Source organism: Erpetoichthys calabaricus, chromosome 8 (genome assembly GCF_900747795.2).
Source record: "Erpetoichthys calabaricus chromosome 8, fErpCal1.3, whole genome shotgun sequence".
Classification (NCBI taxonomy): Eukaryota; Metazoa; Chordata; class Cladistia; order Polypteriformes; family Polypteridae; genus Erpetoichthys; species Erpetoichthys calabaricus.
This window is the reverse complement of record NC_041401.2, coordinates 189,341,103-189,357,082: the sequence shown is the minus strand read 5'-3', so window position 1 is coordinate 189,357,082 and position 15,980 is coordinate 189,341,103. Positions and strand designations below refer to the sequence as shown.

Sequence of the window (15,980 nt, the reverse complement as noted above, 5' to 3'; positions counted from 1 at the left end):
ACTCCCATGCACCCTCCAGGACCCTGCTAAGGGTGTAGAGCTGGTCCACTGTTCTGCTACCAGGACGAAAACCACACTGTGCCTCCTGAATCCGAGATTCTGGGACTGAGGTCACTGAGGTGGTCAAAAAACTTCTTGGTGGCAGGGCCCCGGGGGTGGATGAGATACGCCCGGAGTTCCTCAAGGCTCTGGATGTTGTAGGGCTGTCTTGGTTGACACGTCTCTGCAACATCGCATGGACATCAGGGACAGTCCTCTGGATTGGCAGACTGGGGTGGTGGTCAACCTCTTTAAGAAGGGGGACTGGAGGATGTGTTCCAACTACAAAGGGATCACACTCCTCAGCCTCCCTGGAAAAGTCTATTCGGGGGTTCTGGAGAGGAGGGACTATCGGATAGTCGAACTTATATATATATATATATATATATATATATATATACAGTATGTATATACAGTGCAACCGGAAAGTATTCACAGCGCATCACTTTTTCCACATTTTGTTATGTTACAGCCTTATTCCAAAATGGATTATTTTTTTCCTCAGAATTCTACACACAACACCCCATAATGACAACGTGAAAAAAGTTTACTTGAGATTTTTGCAAATTTATTAAAAATAAAAAACTTGAGAAAACACATGTACATAAGTATTCACAACCTTTGCCATGAAGCTCAAAATTGAGCTCAGGTCCATCCTGTTTCCCCTGATCATCCTTGAGATGTTTCTGCAGCTTCATTGGAGTCCACCTGTGGTAAATTCAGTTGACTGGACATGATTTGGAAAGGCACACACCTGTCTATAGAAGGTCCCACAGTTGACAGTTCATGTTAGAGCACAAACCAAGCATGAAGTCAAAGGAATTGTCTGTAGACCTCCGAGACAGGATTGTCTCGAGGCACAAATCTGGGGAAGGTTACAGAAAAATGTCTGCTGCTTTGAAGGTCCCAATGAGCACAGTGGCCTCCATCATCCGTAAGTGGAAGAAGTTCGAAACCACCAGGACTCTTCCTAGAGCTGGCTGGCAATCTAAACTGAGCGATCGGGGGAGAACGGCCTTAGTCAGGGAGGTGACCAAGAACCCGATGGTCACTCTGTCAGAGCTCCAGAGGTCCTCTGTGGAGAGAGGAGAACCTTCCAGAAGGACAACCATCTCTGCAGCAATCCACCAATCAGGCCTGTATGGTAGAGTGGCCAGACGGAAGCCACTCCTTAGTAAAAGGCACATGGCAGCACGCCTGGAGTTTGCCAAAAGGCACCTGAAGGACTCTCAGACCACGAGAAAGAAAATTCTCCGGTCTGATGAGACAAAGATTGAACTCTTTGTTGTGAATGCCAGGCGTCACGTTTGGAGGAAACCAGGCACCGCTCATCACCAGGCCAATACCATCCCTACAGTGAAGCATGGTGGTGGCAGCATCATGCTGTGGGGAACTGGGAGACTAGTCAGGATAATGGGAAAGATGACTGCAGCAATGTACAGAGACATCCTGGATGAAAACCTGCTCCAGAGCGCTCTTGACCTCAGACTGGGGCGACGGTTCATCTTTCAGCAGGACAACGACCCTAAGCACACAGCCAAGATATCAAAGGAGTGGCTTCAGGACAACTCTGTGAATGTCCTTGAGTGGCCCAGCCAGAGCCCAGACTTGAATCTGATTGAACATCTCTGGAGAGATCTTAAAATGGCTGTGCACCGACGCTTCCCATCCAACCTGATGGAGCCTGAGAGGTGCTGCAAAGAGGAATGGGCCAAACTGGCCAAGGATAGGTGTGCCAAGCTTGTGGCATCATATTCAACAAGACTTGAGGCTGGAATTGCTGCCAAAGGGGCATCAACAAAGTATTGAGCAAAGGCTGTGAATACTTCTGGACATGGGATTTCTCAGGTTTTTTATTTTTTAAATTTTTGCAAAAACCTCAAGTAAACTTTTTTCACGTTGTCATTATGTGGTTTTGTGTGTAGAATTCTGAGGAAAAAAATGAATTTAATCCATTTTGGAATAAGGCTGTAACATAACAAAATGTGGAAAAAGTGATGCGCTGGGAATACTTTCCGGATGCACTGTATATAGATAGATAGATAGATAGATAGATAGATAGATAGATAGATAGATAGATAGATAGATAGATAGATAGATAGATAGATAGATAGATAGATAGATAGATAGATAGATAGATTAAGCAGGAGCCTTTATCCAAGGCGACTTACAAAACAAATTATAATACATACAAGAATGGGTAGAAGGTGCAAGCATTCAAAGCAACAGAGAACAAGATAAGAAGCCGAACAAGAGAGAGCAGTCGTACTACAACTACCACTACTACTACATCATTACACCATTAAATAGACTAAGAGCCACACGGCAGCGTCTCTGACAGCAAAAGAGACAGTAAACACTTACAGAATATTGAACAAAAAGATGTGTTTTCAAAAGATGCCTGAACACATTTGTGTGGAAAAAGACATGCAGGTTATGATTGCTACACTCAGGTACACTTTAATAATAATAAGAAGAAGAAGAAGACAAATAAGAAAGCAAATAATACAAAAATTAATAAATAAATAATAATAAACTCACAACTTTAAAACTACTTTTGCTCACCTCTACAGAAATACAAACAGGGATTGTATAGTGGAGATGGGAAACTTTCAAAGTCACAGCAGTGAGTGGGGAAAGTCATAGACGGCATTGTTATTATATTTTTCCATCGATAAACATTTTGAACTTCAGTTTACATTGCAATTTGTGTTCAATCAAAACTAATCCTGTCATCATCAGGACCCGACTCTCCTTAGGATATACACTACTGTATAATACAATACACACATACATTAATTAAACTTGTGTGATTCCAATTTAGTAATTTATTCCAATAGAATAGATGACATAAAACAGGCCTAAACTGGACAATTGTTTTGGAGTATTTAGTGTTGTTTAATATGGGAAAAACTAATTTAAGTGATTTTAGCATAAGGATGCAACATAACAAAATGTACAAAAAGTGAAGGAGTCTGAAAACTTTCTGAATCGCCTGTATGGCTGACATTGTATGAAAATCTTAAAAGTTAAAAGACAAATTAGACAACCTAGATAAGGAAGCACTAGCACATTGATATTGGCCAGTATTTAAAGGAAGCAGTAGAAGGACAATTTAATTCCTTTAAAATAAAAAAATAGGCAATATTCAAACGCAAGCCGCTGATTTTGCTATGGACCATAACAAAGCGCCTCCTGTTTGTGTTTCATTACTTCATCTATCACTTCATTAAAACGTGACACCTCGCCCCATCATGTCTAATTAGGCTAGTGTGTTCTCTATGCATATGGACTGAAATCTTGGAAGCGTAAGGAGCCATGGCTGCATTTGCTGTAACTGTTGTGCTACAGCCAGGATTTGTTTTTTCCTGGCTTGTATTTATTCTGTTTAATTGTTGTTTCTGTTAACTTTGAGTTTATATTTTTTTATATTAATTTTGTTTTTTTTCTGTCAGTTTTGCTTAATTTCTTTGGTTATTTATATTTATCTCTGTAGTATGCTGCTCTTCCATGTACTTTGTGGGTGGAGCCCCAGGGGGCGGGGTCACCTTGACATCACTGCTGCTGGGTCCGCCCTCTGGCTTTAAATGTCAGTCAAGGATTAAGCTGTAGTTCATTGAGCTGGTTAGGAGGTGACTGTAAGTATTGTGCTTTGTTTGGTTTTTGTATATATGTTCATAATAATAATAATAATAATGCTGGAGAATGTGAATTTCCCATTGGGATTAATAAAGTATCTATCTATCTATCTATCTATCTATCTATCTATCTATCTATCTATCTATCTATCTATCTATCTATCTAATAAATAATCTGTACACCCAATACCCCCCCCCCGCCCCGACCACACTGACTTAGCCACCTTCCCCACTCCCCCTCCACGTAATTTTTTGCTATATATTGCCTTTGATTCTTGTTAGTCTAAGCATTATCCTCTGATGAAGACCCCTGGTAGGAGTTGAATGCTCAGGAATAAAAACTATTTTATGATACATGATTCATTTTTCTCCCTTTGTGGATCTCCAGCTCACAGACCTTCTCTTCCATATATATATATTATATATTATATATATATATATATTGCATAGTTTACTGTCAAATAATGCAAAGAGTACGAGACACATGTTTCACCTTAATTCTGGGCTCATCAGGCGTACACACTCAATGCACCCCCTCTCAGGGATCGAACCTCGGACGTCAGCATCGGAGGCGAAGCCTCTTTATGTTGTGCCACGGCGTGTGGTTCGTTTATTTGACAGCATGTAGATTGGGGTAATTACATTCAGGACGTCAGGCCCTCAGGCCACCCTCATGAAGTCTATTTCTGATTGTTTGGTTAGAGACATTCACACCAGTGGCCTGCCTGCTGGAAGTCATTTTGTAGGCTCTGGCAGTGCTCATCCTGGTCCTCCTTGCCCAAAGGAGCAGATAGCAGTGGGTCCTGCTGATGGGTTAAGGACCTTCTATGAGGGGCCCTGTCCAGCTCTCCTCGAGTAAACTGCCTGTCTGTCCCCTGGAATCTCCTCCATGCCCTTGAGACTGTGCTGGGAGGCACAGCAAACCTTCTGGCAATGGGAGGCATGTATTGATGTACCATCGTGGAGAAGTTTGACTACCTGTGCCACCTCTGTAGGGTCCAGGTATGCCCTCATGCTACCAGTAATGACGCTGACCGTAGCCAAATGCAAAATGAGTGACAAAACAGATGAGGAAGGAAAAATGTCAGTGGCCTCCCTTCACCTGTTAAACCGTTCATTCCTGTTCTGGGGGTCGTCTCATTGTTGCCCCTCTAGTCCACCAAAGCAGCTGAAGCTGATGAACAAGCCCCTCTGCTACTTCACTGACCAGATCAATAGCCCACAAGTGTCATTGACTTGATGCTATACTCGGATTAAAAAGTGCTCCTTTAATTTTTTGTGCAGTTTATATTAAATAAACCAGAAGCCTTGTTAAATTCAGGACAAACACCTCTTTTATAGGATGTGGCTGCCCTCCCGTGTTTATAAATTCTGACGGATTTTAACTTTGAAAGCTTTACTTTTCTCATATAATTGAGTCAAAGCCATTAAGGAGCTTGTAGCTTTATGAATGTGATGAATAAAAATAGGTTAAGAAAAAAAAATTAAAAAAATGAACAAAATGCGATACCCTTGCCTAGATCACCTCTACACAGGCTATTGTACTGCGGACCCCCAGGGCCAGTTTGTAATGTGGCACACAAGCAGTGACAAAGATGAAGCTCATACACTTTCCCGAGTTCCTCGTGCAGGCGACGCTTTGGGATGCAAAGGCCCGACTTGTTCCCAAAAGATCTTCATGGTGGAATAACCTGAAACCGTTTGCTGCCGGAGCGCCGCCTGTAAGAGCGAGTCACAAACGCAGCCAGGGGTCATCAGCAGGAGGGTAGATGACACATTTTTTTGCATATTTCATCTCTATTGTCCCTGTGAATATTAATTTATTTATTTTTAAATGGTCAAGACAGTTCCTGCTCCCGAATCTAGGACAGCCAAAAAAAAAAAAGGGGGACAAAATGAAAATGTCCGAGCGTATTAAGGAAGAAAGCAGTCTTCTGATCAAGAGGGCCGCTTACAAGATTTGAAACGTTATTTCATTAAATCAGACCAAACTTGACATCCCCCTGGAATTCTTTTCCTTTGCAAATCAAAGCCGTTATTCATTTATTTATTTATTTAAGAGTATATGCCTTTTCAATCACTTGAGGGCTACGATGACATATGACCTGCCCGATACATTATTCTTCATTCATCCTCCTAAAGGAAAGAACTGTGTTATAAATAGGAAGATGGGCACAAAGTAAAAAAGAATAAATACAAATCTAAATCTGATGGGGTTTTTTTTTTCTCTTGATGCTAAAGGCAACAAATTGTGAAAGCAAAGAATTCAAAACTAGAGATTTTGTGTTTTTTAAGTTACTGGATTAAAAACATAATCATTTTGCAAAAAAAAAAATACAACTTGTGTAAAGAATACCATGCATTTGGAGTAGCGCTCTGTCCTGGGGGGATTCCTCCCTTAATAATAATAATAATAATAATTGCATGGTGGCACAGTGGGTAGCGCTGCTGCCTCACAGTACGGAGACCTGCATTCGCTTCCCGGGTCCTCCCTGCGTGGAGTTTGCATGTTCTCCCCGTGTCTGCCTGGGTTTCCTCCCACAGTCCAAAGACATGCAGGTTAGGTGGATTGGTGATCCAAACTTGTGCTTGGTGTGTGGGGTTTGCTTCCTGCCTCGCGCCCTGTGTTGGCTGTTGACCGTGCCGCCCTGTATGAAATAGTGCTATCGAAATACATGTTGTTGTTGTTGTTGTTGATGACAATGTTAATAAAGAATGTAAAGTTTGAGACGTGAATGAAGATAAAGGAACCAGTCTGCGACTCTCCGTGTGTCGATTCAATTAATTGCTACAATTAGTGACGTCACTTGTCATTTTGAGACTCATCTCATCGATAGGCCTGTCTGCACGTAAGCAAACATCAGAATTCAAGTTACAACTCATCCCTCTCTCTTACCGTTATACGTTACGTCTTGTCACACACGTGCGAGTAGGATGCAGCTAAAGAGCTTAGAGAATAGTACTGACTCACCCGACCAGGGGGCGGCAGGGTGCACTGACTTTCTTTCTAAGTTCCCTGCAGACCTTTCCCAGGAAATCTCACTAGGACCCGGTGCCTGGACGCTGAATGCGTCAGTTCATGTCCCGGTCCCTCGACTCTGAACGCGTCACTTCCTGTCCCAGTGCCGCGACTCTGAACACGTCACTCGTCACTTCCTGTCCCGGTGCCTTGACTCTGAACACATCACTTCCTGTCCCGGTGCCTCGACTCTGAACACGTCACTCGTCACTTCCTGTCCCGGTACCTCGACTCTGAACACGTCAAGCATCACTTCCTGTCCCGGTGCCTCGACTCTGAACACATCACTTCCTGTCCCGGTGCCTCGACTCTGAACACGTCACTTCCTGTCCCGGTGCCTCGACTCTGAACGCGTCACTTCCTGTCCCGGTGCCTCGAGTACCTCGACTCTGAATGCGTCACTTCCTGTCCCGGTGCCTCGAGTACCTTGACTCTGAACGCGTCACTTCCTGTCCCGGTGCCTCGACTCTGAACACATCACTTCCTGTCCCGGTGCCTCGACTCTGAACACGTCACTCGTCACTTCCTGTCCCGGTACCTCGACTCTGAACACGTCACGCATCACTTCCTGTCCCGGTGCCTCGACTCTGAACACATCACTTCCTGTCCCGGTGCCTCGACTCTGAACACGTCACTTGTCACTTCCTGTCCCGGTGCCTCGACTCTGAACACATCACTTCCTGTCCCGGTGCCTCGACTCTGAACACGTCACTTGTCACTTCCTGTCCCGGTACCTCGACTCTGAATGCGTCACTTCCTGTCCCGGTGCCTCGACTCTGAACACGTCACTTCTTGTCCCGGTGCCTCGACTCTGAACACATCACTTCCTGTCCCGGTGCCTCGACTCTGAACACGTCACTCGTCACTTCCTGTCCCGGTACCTCGACTCTGAACGTGTCACTTCCTGTCCCGGTGCCTCGACTCTGAACGCGTCACTTCCTGTCCCGGTGCCTCAAGTACCTCGACTCTGAACGCGTCACTTCCTGTCCCGGCCCCGAGGACGACATCATTTCCTCCAGACTCCCTATAAAGCAACGCTTCCCGATTCATTTTACCCTCGCACCCCCTGTGACGGACGAGGCCGATTTCGCACCCCCTTGGGAAATGTTCACCGAGCTTTGATGGCTTCAAGTTGGAATTGGAAAACATTGCATTGCAAAGCACACACTGCGGTCTGTCTACTCCATCAATAATTGTTTTGGTAAAGCCATACTCAGTGTAATCCTCCTTCCATTTTCTAATTTTTTCGCGACTAGCCACGATTAAATGAACGGTAAAAAAGTAAGAGCGAAGCGACGGTGACTTATTGAGGCAGGCAGGCGAGAGCACAATAGCACGCGGGCTCGATGTAGTGCGCGTAAAGTCGATCTAAAATGCATGGTCAGATTCGAAAAAATATATCTTTTCAAGTTCTATTTGGATATAAGTAGGTTCTATTTAGTCAACAGAAATATCTTTGGTAGGAATGTAAGTTGAATTTAGTAATTTAAATTTCTATGGTGAAGAAAAATTTATGCAATGATGACAAAATTTTACTTACATTCCTACCAAAGATATTTCTGTCGACTAAATAAAACTTATATTAAAATTTAAATAGAACTTGAACAGATACGATAGTTCATAATACCCACGCAGCACTAAGTGTGCGTATGAGCGGAAGTCATCCGTTTTAACAAGCAGCGTATTGCACTGATACGAAATGGCCTGCCCATTTAATTATTTAGGAATGGATAGATAAATTAAGATTTTGTACAAATAATGTTTTTCATTTTTCTTCCTCGATGGATTCTGGCACCCCCAGCAACAGTTGCACCCCCCTGCTATAAAGCCTCACTCCCCTCCTCTGGATTTCAGTTCTGTTTTGGATTCAGTCTTGTAAGCTACTCCATCCATCCATTTTCCAACCCGCTGAATCCAAACACAGGGTCACGGGGGTCTGCTGGAGCCAATCCCAGCCAACACAGGGCACAAGGCAGGAACCAATCCCGGGCAGGGTGCCAACCCACCGCAGTGTAAACTACTCTTGCTTTACAATTCTTTATTTTTGCAGCCAGGAACAGATTATACGGGTGGCTGCCCCAATCCTTTACCATGTCTGAAGTCTCGTATGTTCACAGTTTGTAATCGCTAATATGTCAGGTATTGTTTTTAGAAATAAGAAGTGCTAATAGTCTTATGAATATTTATAATTGTAATTTCATCTTTATTATTACAGAATGGAATAATTTAACTGCGGTGGGTTGGCACCCTGCCCGGGATTGGTTCCTGCCTTGTGCCCTGTGTTGGCTGGGATTGGCTCCAGCAGACCCCCGTGACCCTGTAGTTAGGAATATAGCGGGTTGGAAAATGGATGGATGGATGGATGGAATAATTTAAAATGTGGAATTATTAAAATGACTAAAAAATTTCATGAAATTAAATGAAAACTGAAGAAAAATGTGAATTTTACGTACATTTTATCACATGGATTTGAATTTTAACTCTTTGAGGGCTGAATATTTTTTCCAAAAAAGGATGGTTTCACACAGAAACCAACATACTGTAAAACGTCTTTTGCTGCATGCTGTGGCTGCTAGTTTGCCAAGAATGAGTGGCAGGCTTGTTGCCAGGCTGTCTTCACATGGCTGGGACTGCAGCAACGGCGGCCACGGTCACAGTACATTACAATCTGGTTTCTAGCTCTTATCATTGTTAAGTGGCAGTTCACCCTGGCAAACATTGTCAGTACCATGACTAGCTGGGGACTGATCAGCTGAAGCTGGAACCTCACATTCAATTTCAATCACTTGTATCAAAATCTGACAAGTCATAGTCCAGTTCAGAGATAATAGACACAACGTCGTCCATGGAGTATTTTGCTTTCACATTCGCTTTGATATCTTGCAAGATGTCAGTGCCATTTTTGCCATTGTGTGTGCCTTGCTACTCACGTGAGTGCAGAGAATCTCGGTCAAATCTAGCATTCCTTCTAGTAACGAGAGTTCAATGTAACAGTTGGTTTTGTCACAGTTTACAGTTGATTACCATCGTCAACTCCTCCTTTTGACAAAAGTCGACATCAGCCCTGAAAGAGTTAAATGAGTCACATGTGTGACTGTATATTTTGATGATAAAAACATATTAGCGATGCCCCAGTCTGTTCCATGCTTGAGCATTTCTGCCAACAGTGCATTCCCAAATTAAAATTTAGTGTTGTTGGGTGGATCTCAACATAATCAAAAATCTGAAAATGTGCCCAAAAACTTTAGGGGGGGGGCGGGGTGCGCAACAAAAACTAATATGAAGAAATGGGGCACACATGGATAAAGGTTGAGAAACACCGCCATAGTGCCATAACTGTCGCTCCCTCACAATGCAGGCCATGTGCCTCATTCATGATAAAAATAATAATTCATTACATTTATATTGCGCTTTTCTCACTGCTCAGAGTGCTACCAAACAGGGAGGACGAGGGGCGCCAAACCCACAATCGCCTTACGGTGACACAGTAGCGCTGCCACTGTTTATTACAATTAAAAGCTGAAGTATCTCATCGGTACAAGCATTCAGACCCTTTGCTATGACACTTGAAATGTGGCTCAGGTCCATCCCATTGTATTGTTCACCATTGAGATGATCCTACAGTTTGTTTGGTGTCCACCTGTGGTCAATTCAGATGATTAGACTGATTAGAAAAGGCACCACCCACCCCCTCTATTTAGAGTGTCCCATAGTTGAGCAGAAAACAGGCCATGAGGTCAAAGGCGTCGCCTGCAGAGCTTAGAGACAGGATTGTGCCAAGGTGACGATGTGGTGACGAATTGAAATTTCCCCTTAACAAGTTTCATGCTGAGGCTCAGCTCTTTTAATGTTTCCTCGTAACTCATCATCTGTAGCCCTGGAATCAGCCTAATCACTCTTCTCTGGACTTCTTCTAGTGCTGCTATGTCCTTTTTGTAATCTGGAGACCAAAACTGTACACAATATTTCAGATGAAGCCTCACCAGTGTGTGTGAATCTTAGTGGCACCGGACTGCTACAGACTCCTAAATCTTTTAATTTTAACTCATCTCCTGTAGCCCTGTAATCAGCTTGGTTGCTCTTCTCTGGACTTTTTCCAGTGAAGGTATGTCCTTTTGTAGATCAAACTACACACAGAGATGAGAAAGTGGGTGAGCCACCTCACCTGGTAGTAAACCAGCACCTGAGCCTCTTGAAGTTGTCCCAGAGGGGCTGGTAAGGGGCTGAAAGGTTATTGTTTCCGCCTTTGTTAATTTCATTCTGTTTTCACCAGCTCGTAAGTTATATTGAGCCAGGGTACCACATTCCATCTAGTGGCACTGTCACTAATCAGGGCACTATATAACCTGACATTCTGTTAGTCTTCTTAGTGGCTTCTGAACACTGTCTGGTAGTTGATAGTGTCGAGTCCACTATGATACTCCTAAATCCTTCTCATGAGGCGTACTTTCAATTGTCATCTCCTGTAGCCCTGGAATCAGCCTAGTAGCTCTTCTCTGGACATTTTCCTGTGCTGTTATGTCCTTTTGTAGACCAAAACTGCACTCAGTACTCCAGATGAGGCTTCACCAGTGTGTTATAAAACTTCAGCAGAACCTCCTGTGATTTGTACTCCACACATCAAGGCGCTATATAACCTGACATTCTGTTAGCTTTCTTCATGGCTTCTGAACAGCATCTGGTAGTGGATAGTGTCGAGTCCACTACAGCTCCTAAAGTCCTTTAATCTTTCCTCATCACTCATCTCCTGTATCCCTGGAATCAGCCTCGTCAATCTTCTGTGGACTTTTTCCTGTGCTGTTATGTCCTTTTGAAGTTCAAAACTGCACCCAGGAGACCAGATGAGGCCTTACCAGTAGAGTTTTTCTTCTTCAGTTAAATATCTGCGGAAAATGGTTTTGACTTTGGAAATGTATTGTTACAGCATAAGAGTTCACACTAAAAATACTGAATGGATAAATATGTGTACAAGTCTTTTGTCATGCAGACAATTATGAGGACTTTGAAGGGGAGTGAATAGTTTTGCACACCACTGTATGTTCAGCGCCGGTCCTCTCTGACTATTGGGTAATACAGTTAGAGTTCTAATGGCTTCAGGTATCAATGCCCATTTGAAGTATGCAGGGTTCCTAAAGGGCCAGGTCTCTCTGACCACCTCCACACTTCCTGCCCTTAAAGGGTATCTTAGGGTCAACTGTAACATATTTTAAGTTCAGAAAAGAAAGAACTCACCAGAAGCCCACAGCATGCTTATGAATCGTCCAATATCATACCTGAGACACGAGGGTTGCCTCCTCCAGGAATCGCTTCATCTCATTTTTGGTGTACACCACATTCATAGCTGAACCACTGCTCACCAGAAGGAGGAAGAGGAGGAGAAACAAAACAAGGAAAGTTGGTCAGACCAGCTGGCAGAAGCAGGCTTTTCTAAACAGTGAAGATTTGACTTACTGGAGTCTTTCATTAAATGGTCATTAGAGAACACTCTTCCACCCTTTCTCTCCTTCTTTCCCCCAGGTTATATGCCACCATATTGAAATATCTGTCATATGTTACCCACTGCCAGCTTAATGACCTACTTGGTGCCCAACAGGCTCTCAGTACAACATAACCCCACCTAATCCAATTATGGGTCACAGGGTCTAGAGGAGCATCAGGAACTAGGCAGGAACCAAGCCTCGATGGGGTGGTGGTCCATCAGAGGACAAACTTACATACAACGTTAGTTTGGCAGTAGAACATAACTTAACATATCTGTCTGTGGGATGAGTGTGGAAAACTGAACCACCAGGGATGGACCTACCATCAGGGAGTTATGGGGCACACACCCAAGGGACCTGTTAATTCATGACTGAAAATGATCAAGGTCGAGCCCCATCTGCTTGATGAAAAGGTAACCCCCCCCACTAATCGAAATGACCAAGGGGCGACCCTCTCGATAAAATAATTGAGTGGAAATGACCAAGGGGTATCCCACTCGACAAAATGATTATCTCTAAGTCGAAATAACCAAGGGGGTAACCCACTTCATGAAAGGGGTAACCTGCTCAAAGAAACGATTGAGTATTTGAAAGTCAAAATGACCAACGGGGTAGCTAGTGTGATGAAACAAGTATCCACGAGTGAAAATGACTAAGGGGGAACCCGCTTGATGAAATGATTAATGAAATAATTAAGTATCTGCAAGTAGAAATGACCAAAGGTTAATCCACTCGATGAAACTATTGAGTATCCACAAGTCAAAATGACCAAGGGGTAACTAGTGTGATGAAATGAGCATCCACGAGTGAAAATGTTGAAGGGTTTGAAAGTTAAAATGACCAAAGGGGTAGCTAGTGTGATGAAACGAGGATGTGCAAGTCGAAATGACTAAGGGGCAACCCGCTCAATGAAACAATTAATGAAATAATTGAGTATCCGCAATTCGAAATGACTAAGGGGTAACTTTCTCAATAACATATTTTAGGATCCATAAGTCAAAATGACCAACGGGGTATCTCACTTGATGAAATGATTGAGTATCCGCAAGTGGAATTGAATAAGAGGTAACCCACTTGATGAAACGATTGAATAACCATAAGTCAAAATGACCAAGTGGTAAATAGTGGGATGAAACGAGTATCCACAAATCGAAATGACTAAGCGGTAACCTGCTCAATGAAATGATTAATGAAATAATTCAGTATCTGCAAGTGGAAATTACCAAAGGTTAATCCACTCAATGAAACAATTGATTATCTACAAGTCAAAATGACCAAGGGGTAGGTAGTGTGATGAAACAAGTATCCATAAGTCAAAATGACTAAGTTCCAACCTGCTCGATGAAACAATTATTGAAATAATTGAGCATCCGTAAGTGGAAATGAACAAGGGGGTAGCCCACTTCATGAAAGGGGTAACCTGCTCAATGAAACAATTGAGTATTTGAAAGTCAAAATGACCAAAGGGGTAGCTAGTGTGATGAAACGAGGATGTGCAAGTTGAAATGACTAAGGGGCAACCCGCTTGATGTAACGATCAATGAAATAATTGAGTATCCACAATTCGAAATGACTAAGGGGTAACTCTCAATAACATAATTGAGGATCCATAAGTGAAAATGACCAAGGGGGTAACCCACTTGATGAAATGATTGAGTGTCTCCAAGTCAAAATAACTAAGGGGTAACCCACGTCATGAAATAATCGAGTATCCGCAAGTGGAACTGAATAAGGAGTAACCCAGTTGATGAAACAATTGAATAACCATAAGTCAAAATGACCAAGTGGTAAATAGTGGGATGAAACGAGTATCCACAAATCGAAATAACTAAGGGGCAAACTGCTTGATGAAATGATTAATTAAATAATTGAGGATCCACAAGTGGAAATGAACAAGGGGTAACCCACTCAATGAAATAATTGTGCATCTACAAGAGGAAATGACCAAAGGTTAATCCACACAATGAAACAATGGAGTATTCACAAGTCAAAATGACCAAGGGGTAACTAGTGTGATGAAATGAGTATCCATGAGTCGAAATGACCAAGGGGTAACCCGCTCGATGAAATAACTGAGTATCCGCAAGCAAAAATAACCAAAGGGTAACCAGTGTGAAGAAATGGTTGAGTATATGCAAGTCGAAATGACCAGGGGGATGACCCCTGCCCCCCTACACCCCACTATTCCAGGGCAGATAAAGTCATCAAGACTTGCGGCGATATCAAAAGTGAGAGATAGCGCGCTGCATTAAACTACGGGGTGTCCGTGTGCTGCATTGTTACAAGTATGGTCAGCTCTCCGTTAAGGAGCTAAGCTACCCAGGGGCTTGTAGGGGGTTCTTAATCTGGTCTTGCCTCTCTCTGACAGTGGGAGGCTGTGCCAACTCTACATGGACAGATGCATGATTCTGATTTAGGACACTGGATGAGTGTGGCAGCAGTGCAGGTGCCTCCTCAACACCTTTGACTTCATTCCACATGATGTTTCAGGACTCCGAAGGGCAAATCCAAACATGTTTAGGATGAATGAGCGCTGAAAGATCCACTTGCCTTTAGGTATTCGTTTTATTTTTAACCAAAGGCTCATAATGAACGCCATGATGCCTAACCTCGAATAAGATCTGACTTAAACTCTAATGATGCAGCAAGTATACTAAAGTGTTAATCCTGGGACTGGAAAATGGATACTCAGTGAGGACAGACGTTTGCCTGTTTCCACCGGAGCGCAAGTCGTGGGCTCAACTTAGATCCCGACGCTTTTGATCCGCTCAACTAGAAATGCATTTTACAGTACAAGAGCTACACGTTAGAAGAGAAGGATCGTGATGGACACATGAACTCCGTGCTCTCTATAAACTGACCTTCAGCTTTTCTGCTGAAGTCAGCAGTGCCTTTTTTTTTGCATTTATTTTTATGCTGCTGTGAATCAAAGTACAAAGTGAACCTTGTGGTTTCAATCCCTGGCACTGTTTTGAAAGACAGCAGTCGGTAGCCTGAGGAAGAGAAGCCGCAGATATCTGAGAGAGTGACTGGTACAGGTGAGTGACAAAATATAGGAAACAACTGAGCAGACGAGAGCTGTGAATTCTACTTAAACGCTGCAGAGGTGACTGACAAAATAAAGGAAAACACCCGAGGGAAAGAGGAATACGAGTTCTACGGAAACACTACCTGAATAATAAAAAAAAAACATAAAAAGCCGAAGTGGCTGACAAAAGGAGGATACAAATTCTATTGAGAGGCTACCCAGTGGTGCAGCCCTTTGCTCTGATGTTACCCCCTTCATGCCTCCCAGCTTTTCTATTACCTCAGATATTTTTTGTGACTGGACCTTACTCTGCTCTCTCTCAATTATATGCAACAAATTCAGTTTCTTTCAAAGTAATCAACGTAGACCTTCGTGTTAACGTTTGCAGAGTACCCTGCAGTGCATGTGTCTCTGTTATATGCCATTTGGTATGGGATTTGTAAAAAAACGGTGCTAATGTTTGCGATGCGCCATCTGTTGGAATGACAAATGCAATGCATTTTATTACTAAAAAAATGTTTGTTATACTCCATCTTCTAGAATGGCAGAGACATAGCAATTGGACAAGCACACAGATACACAGACACTTATCATTTTACTAGCTGTGCTTCCCATCTAAGATGTGTTGAAATCTAAGTAATCAACGTAGACCTCCGTATTAACGTTTGCAGAGCACACTGGAATGCATGTGTCTTTGTTATATGCCATTTGGTATGGGATTTGTAAAAAAGCAGCGTTAATGTTTGTGATGCGCCATCTGTTGAAATGACAAATAA

The 15,980-nt window shown here is 43.0% G+C and overlaps 1 protein-coding gene across 1 annotated transcript in view; it reads right to left on the bottom strand.

The window, feature by feature from the left end:
* Positions 1-15,980, bottom strand: part of cps1 (carbamoyl-phosphate synthase 1, mitochondrial) — a 289,732-nt gene that overhangs the window by 138,944 nt on the left and 134,808 nt on the right. Inside the window, exon 28 of the mRNA XM_051930296.1 lies at positions 11,970-12,045. Coding sequence (XP_051786256.1) covers positions 11,970-12,045 — 76 coding nt within the window. The remainder of the gene's footprint in view (positions 1-11,969; positions 12,046-15,980) is intronic.